The 6,877-nt window shown below is 41.9% G+C and overlaps 1 protein-coding gene across 5 annotated transcripts in view; it reads right to left on the bottom strand.

Annotated features, from left to right (window-relative positions):
- Nucleotides 1–6,877, bottom strand: part of MMEL1 (membrane metalloendopeptidase like 1) — a 100,199-nt gene that overhangs the window by 5,904 nt on the left and 87,418 nt on the right. For 4 of the 5 annotated variants that reach the window (XM_019511664.1, XM_019511665.1, XM_019511662.1 and 1 more), the window contains exons 18-19: nt 2,468–2,587; nt 867–1,000 (exon numbers count right to left, since the gene is read on the bottom strand). In XM_019511664.1, coding sequence (XP_019367209.1) covers nt 867–1,000; nt 2,468–2,587 — 254 coding nt within the window. The remainder of the gene's footprint in view (nt 1–866; nt 1,001–2,467; nt 2,588–6,877) is intronic. The other variant, XM_019511666.1, reaches the window with a different exon arrangement.

Genomic DNA, 6,877 nt, shown 5'->3' with positions numbered 1-6,877 from the left:
GGGGGTGTCATGGGGTGTAGGGGGGTGCCCTCATGTAGACAAACAAGAGTGTGTTTTTGCTGATTTTAGTTTTACTCTTCTTTGAGCTTGGAGGGCTAATCAGGGGCATAATTAAAGAAGAAAATGTCTCTTCTTAATATAAATCTTTACAATTTATTCATGCAAGGCTGCTTCCTTTGCAAAGCATTGTGAGGGATGAACAGATATAAAGTGGTTGGCCCCAAGGCAGTTACTGCCATTTAAGCTGGGGGTATGGTTAAGGAAGGGTTTCTGTAGGGAAGAAGGTTCCTGAGGGCTAGGATTGGGCTTTGTGTCTGTGGGAGCTTTCACTTTTTTCTTTAAGCATCTGTGTTTCTTTGCTCTTTCCACATTCTTGGCAAAACTGTCTCCACCCTGAATTTTGGGGGCAGCCTTTTCAGAGCTGTTGCTGGAGAGCTGAAAATCATTTTACCATACCACTGTCCTTAGGCTTACCTGATCCTTTCTAAATCCCTTCTTTGATACAGTGAGAACTGGCCATAAAAAATAAGCATACTTTATAAAGCTCTGCACAAGTAGGAATCTCTCATCTTTTATTATCAAGATGGAGTATGCGTGTCTTATCTCCTGTTTCCTTAATGCAAACTACCTTGGCTGCTTTACAGCTAGTAGCTTTGGAGGAAAATGAAAATGTAAAGTAAAATTAAGACTTGGATAGAGCCATTACTGTTGTGAGCAGCTGGTGGGAGGAAGGTCAGAGACTTACTTGCTGACTGGATTGTGGAATTTCAATGAAGTGCCTGAGGCTGTACTGCTCGCCAGCCTACAGCAGGACTCTGTCCCACTACTTAATTTCTAAATGCGGCCTTTCTGCGGAGTGTACTCACATTCTGTCCTCCAGCCAGCTCCCACGTGTAATTTCCATACTGGTAGACCATACAGCGAGATTGCTCCTTAAAATGCATGGCTGAGAAATTGCTCCACCAGTCAAACATATTTCCATCTTTGTCAAAGTTCCTGCCTGTTCACAAAACCAAAAAAAGGGGAAAAGACTTGTTTCAGAGGGTAGTGGTTTGCACGTCCACTGCCCAAAATCAGCTGCCTTTTAAGTATTTGCTTCTCCGTTCCAATACAGACACTTACTAGTTCATGTAGAGCAGCATTTCTCAACCTGTGGGTTGGGACCCAAAAGTGGGTCGCAAGAATATAGGAAAGAGCCACGAATAAACTTTTAAATGGATCAACAAACTTTAAAAATGGCTTCTCCTATAAAAGAGAAACATTTGGGAAACTGTGGCTTTTCCCTTGTGGCTGGCAGTTACAGCCTGTAAGGGGCTGCTTGGGGCTCCCCATGCCTCACACGTCTATCTCCTGCCCCACACACTGTGGGGCTGGAGCCTGGGGGCAACAGGTCTGGAGTGAGGGGCCACTGGGTCAGGACTGGCCAAAGATGTTTACAGATGGGTCCTGGTACAAAAGAGGTTGAGAACCACTGACTTAGAGCAACTACTAGTCTATGTAGTAGCCCATTCCCTCTCACTAGCACTCCCATCTGTTTCACCTATTGATGAGTTGTTTAGTTTGAGTGTAAATTCTTTGGGCCACATCTTCTCTCTCATGTTGCCCCATGCCCAACATACTATAACTCTGTTTCTAGTTGCAGCTTTAGGCATTTCTGTAATTACGATAATAATATGCACACAACTTGTAAACTCCCTGTAAACAAAAAAAAATGCTATACCCGCTTTACAGATGAGGAAACTGAAGGTTAGTGGCACTGTCAAAGCCACAAAGGGAGAAAAACAATAATAATATTCTCCCTATTCTGTTGCTCAGAAATGCCTTGTATTCATTACAGATCTGGATTCCTGAAGCTACAGCAGGGGTCTTATCTATAAATAGACTCTATTGGGTTAAAAACCAGAAACAATAATATCTAGGTGTAAGAAGTTACTTGTAACTAAAATATATCAGAATCAGCTTTCCACGTCCCCAACTATTCTAGGTTCTTCTCTATGATAATTGCAAGATCAATTAATCTTAAGCATTTAGGTGAAAAAACAAACACCCCCACGGCGTTAGAAAACTGCATGTTGCTGTTTTACCACGGGAACTGACGTTGTACATTCGGTTTGACATCGAGATAACAGGCAGCCCGGTGTTGATAGTGTTTCTGATCTTTCAGTGCTGCAGAAATAATAGGTTGTCCCAAGGATTCCCATTATATTAATTCATTTGTTTTAAATTTGGTTATTCTCATCGCCTCTGCCAAGTTCAAAGAGCATTCACTCCAAATCACACATTGGCAGTGTGTTGTTGGTGTGTGTGGGTTCACGCATACAACAGTGCATACATGCATGTTTCTATCAGCACAGCCAATGCTGATGGGCTGTTATCAGATGCATTTGGTTTCCCAGAGGGTGATCAGTGAACCTGTAAAAGGGGTATTTTGCACAGATAGATACATAGGTTTTCAGCCTCTTCTCACCATTGTCATCAAAACCGTGAGTAATTTCATGCCCAATTACCATCCCAATCCCTCCAAAGTTTAATGCCTGTGGCTGGTGTTTACTAAAGAAGGGAGGCTGCAGAATCCCAGCTGGAAAGACTGCGAAGAGAGAGAGAGAGAGAAACAGGTTCAGACCATTTCATTTTTGAGTATGTATCTGATAGATCAGCCACAGGCACCTAATCTTCAGGATGAGTGTGGAGGATCTAAACAGAAAACAATGTAAGTGGGAGAGGAAGGTTTCCTCTGTCTGTTGCCTGGTTTATGTTCAGTTAGGCATCTCATCGTACCCCAAATCAGACATCAAGTTTTGTCATACGAAATAAGTTCTATCTCTCGGACTTGACAGGGAGCAGTTCTTACAGGTTTAGTTGATAAAATGGGCAAACTATAAAACCTCCCATTTGAGAACCCTTCTGTCTTAGTTATTTTAGTTGTACATCTCGTGTCTGAGAGAGCGCAGATGCAATAAAAAGAAGATTATAGAAATATACCATGCAGTGTCCTTATTTGTTCTTAGTCAAGCTGAAATATCTGTCTTGCCAGACTGCCCAAGCCCTATGTACAACCTGATGTCTGAAAAGCAGCCTGGCTCTTCATCTGCCCCTGAAAGGAGAGAGTCAACAGTCAGAGCTAGTGTTGGTCAAAAAAGTGGAACTGATTTTCATGGAAACCTTCAGAATTGGTTTTGTGTTGAAATGCTTGACGTGATCCATTTTACTGGTGTTTTTTTAGAATAGTTGACCCCCAAAAATCCCCTTTTTGAGTTCAAATAAAAATATTCTAATATGGAAATAAAATATTAAAGTAGTATTGAAAAGAGGCACTTTATTTTCCTGAAATGCCAAACATTTGTTAATTCTCAGTACTTTGCAAAAAATTGTATTGGGGAGGGGGGAGAAGGGGCCAGTTTTTGACAGCTCCCTCCAACTCCCTTCTTTTTACAAATGGAGTGGTTGTAACTGCACAGTTGAAAATGCTTTTAATAATGCGCGAGGCCGAATGGATTCTCCATCCCCCTCTCACAGCTGTGCTGGACTTTATGGGACTGCGATGGTAGTTAAAATTTTATATTTGTCAATAAAGGCAACAGAGCTGACTGAGGCGCACAGAAGACACCCTGGAATTACTGTTGCATGTGATTTTTGGCTCACCTGAATATATTTTCCTCCTTTCTGTCCTGACGAACTATGTTCAGTTTGTATCTTGCAGCCAGTTTATGGGGGAACTAATGGAGGTTTTATTGCTTTATTTTTGTTACCAGAAAGGTTGGCAACCACATGCAGCCTACAAACAACACTGAAGCTCAGTGTTTAAAACCTACCTGATAGGAATTTCTACTGTGTATCAACTACGCTTTGGATGAAAGCTCTGGGGAAAAAAATAGTTTTGGCCTCCCCCACCCTACTAACACAAGTCGAATATTTAGACTGCAGAATTTATTCTTTCTTCCATGCATTAAAGATGAGACTCAAACAAACTTCAAGCAGGAATTAAGGTGTGAAAACAAGGCCCTTCTAAGAAGATCCTTTCCAACAAGTGAAACAAATTGAAACGATATATAAGACATACTCTTGTAGAGAGAGAGTCCAAGGCTGTTGCCTGCAATGAAAAGAGCAGTTATCCAGCCCGGTTTTTTGTTTGGGCCATCAAAAAACCTACCAAAAATGTAAAAGTGACAAAAGTATTCTGCAGTAGATGTTTCTCAGAGGATCTTCTCTTTCAGAAGTCAGGACAAAATCCTGGACAGCGTGTAACCCTCCCACGTCAGACTGATGGCAACGTAACGTCCCCAGAGGCCCTCCCGGGGTCTCTGGGGGCTTTTTTTCCTGCTGGGGAAAAAGCTCTGGTTTGAGGCAGGGCTTCTGTGGTGGAGATGATTAGAGAGAAATCCCACCATGCTAGCCGTCTAAGGAGAAAGCTGTATGCCATGTTTTCCATTAGGCCTTTTTAATGTCTCCTTTGTAATTCACAAAGCAAGCCTTAAGGAGAGGACAGGAAATAATATGAAGTACAGTGAAGTCGCACAGATAAAAGCAGATAAAAGGCAATCCTGAGGATCTCTGCATTTGTATTGGCCACAGTTACAGTTGGGAGGAACATACCCAAGTGACTGCTTTGTGTTCCATTCCCCTGGGGAAAGAAAACATGGAAACCTAAAACGGGCTGTTTTCTATCATGCAATTAATGGCAGATGTGCCTGTTAGGATAGAGTCTTTTAATAAATCAAAAGGATGATGTCAATCTCCCCGCCTCACTCCTGGTTTAATTCCTATTCTGTTTCAATCTACGGCTTGCAATTAGCTGAGTAGTTCACTGCAAGAGATGGAGGTGGAAGTATAGGAGAGTCTCAAGGACATCAAGGCACCCAAATAGGTGCCTGCTGGTTTGCTGAGGTCCACATCATTGTGGTGAGACTGGCATGCACAATATGGTCAGCTGAGGGCATAGCCCTATTCTTTAGGGGTAGGGAAATATTCAGACTTTGGAGGCAATGGGGAAAAAGGGAACATGTAACTATAAAAGTGATGAGGAATGGAAATAAAAAGGGCAGCATCTAGTGTACTCAAAGGGATTGTGAAGAGACACAGAAGCAGGGGAGGTTAAGTCAGATGGAAGATTTGTAGTTGATGATGTGGAAGTGACCTAGCACATGAGTGTGCCAGATGCTTGTGCCTTGTGCTGCTGAGTTTGCTTTCCACTTCCTTTTTTGTGTGTTTGTTTTTACTTATACACACAGAAGAGAGGCCCGAGTCTTCACCCCAGAAACGTGAGCGAGTTGAGAGGCTGTGCACTTAACAGCCACGTACTTCAGGGTAAAGACTATCCGTTTGGATCTGAGGAGAGTTTGGCACAACGGTTCTTCCAGGCTCTTTGCAATACAAGAAGGCTGCTGACACATGGGAAAAAATTAAACAAAACAGCACTTTACTTTCAGCTTGGCATACACCTGCACCAAGCGCACTGCATGCCCAGAAGAGGAACTGCATCAGTTTGACCCAGCTCATCCAGCATCTGTATAGATTGCATGCTTCAGCAGGGTTTTTTGGCACTTTTATCTAATAGCTAATTGAGTCAATTATTAGATAAAAGTGCCAAAAAGCACCGTTTGCTCTTCAGGTAAAGTGCTATTTTAGGTTTTTTTTCCACATCTGTCAGCAGCCATAATGAATACTAATGAAAAATATTTGCCACCACCTTTCTTGGAGGATCAGAGTTCAATAAAGAATGCCAATTCTGCAGCCAAACATCCAGAGGCTGATGTTAAGCCATGTTTCTTACCTTTTGTGTGAGAAAAAATTTCTGTTTTTTTAGTTTTAAATTTACTACCTACTAATTTCAATTTATGATCCTTAGTTCTTGCATTGTGAGAGATAGTAAATAATAAACCCCTATTTACTTTTTCTTCGCCTTTTAGTATTTTGTAAACTTTTATCATGTCTCCCTGCAAGCATCTCTCTTCTAAACTGAATAGGCCTAGGCTCTTTAGACTCTCCTCATGTGGAAGCCCCTCCATACCACTTGGTACCCTTCTCTGTTAGCTTTTCTAGGTCTTCTATACAGATTTTTATGTGTGGGGACCAGAACTAAGCACAGTATCCAAGGATGCACCATGGATTTATAAAGGGGCATAATGATACTTTTTGTTTTGTTTGAAATTCCCATCTTGATAATTCCTAACATCTTGTTTGCCTTTTTCATGATTGCTGAGCACTGAGCTGATGTTTTCAGTGAACTGTCTGCAATGACTCTGAGATCTCTCCTGTGTGGTAACAGGTAATGTAGAGCCCACCATAGTATGGGTATAGTTTGGGTTATTTTTGCCCATGTGCATCACTTTACACATATCTACATTAAATTTCATTGGCCACTTAGTTGTCCATTTACTCAGTAGTGCCAGATCCTCCTGTAGTTTCCCACAGTCAGCTCTGCTCTTTACCACTCTGAATAATTTGTTGATCCTTAAATTTGGCCACTTCACTATTCACTCCATTTTCCAGATCATTTATGAATGTGTTAAACAGCAGCAGTCCCAACACAGATCCCTGGGCCCCCCGCTGTTTACTTCTTTCCATCCCCCAAAATGACCAGTTATACTCACCCTGTGGACCTTCCCTGTAATCCCATGGCTAGTTAACTTCATTAAGTGCCTTTGATGGGGGACCTTGTGAAAGGCACTTTGGAAGTCCAGATATACTATGTCAGCTGGATTATCATGATCCACCTGCTTACTGATACCCTCAAAGAAATCTAGTTGGTTGGTGAGGTCTGATCTCCCTTTGACAAAACCATTCCTTTCCAGCAAGTCATGTTCATCCATTTGCTGAACAGTTCTTTTTTAAAATGTTTTATGCTACTTCAGTGAAGGTTTCTGAAATTATGACTCCC

This window comes from Gavialis gangeticus, unplaced genomic scaffold (assembly GCF_001723915.1).
Source record: "Gavialis gangeticus isolate Ggan-Ray unplaced genomic scaffold, GavGan_comp1, whole genome shotgun sequence".
Taxonomy (NCBI): domain Eukaryota; kingdom Metazoa; phylum Chordata; order Crocodylia; family Gavialidae; genus Gavialis; species Gavialis gangeticus.
The sequence above is the reverse complement of the archived record's forward strand: the minus strand, read 5'-3'. Positions and strand labels throughout refer to the sequence as shown.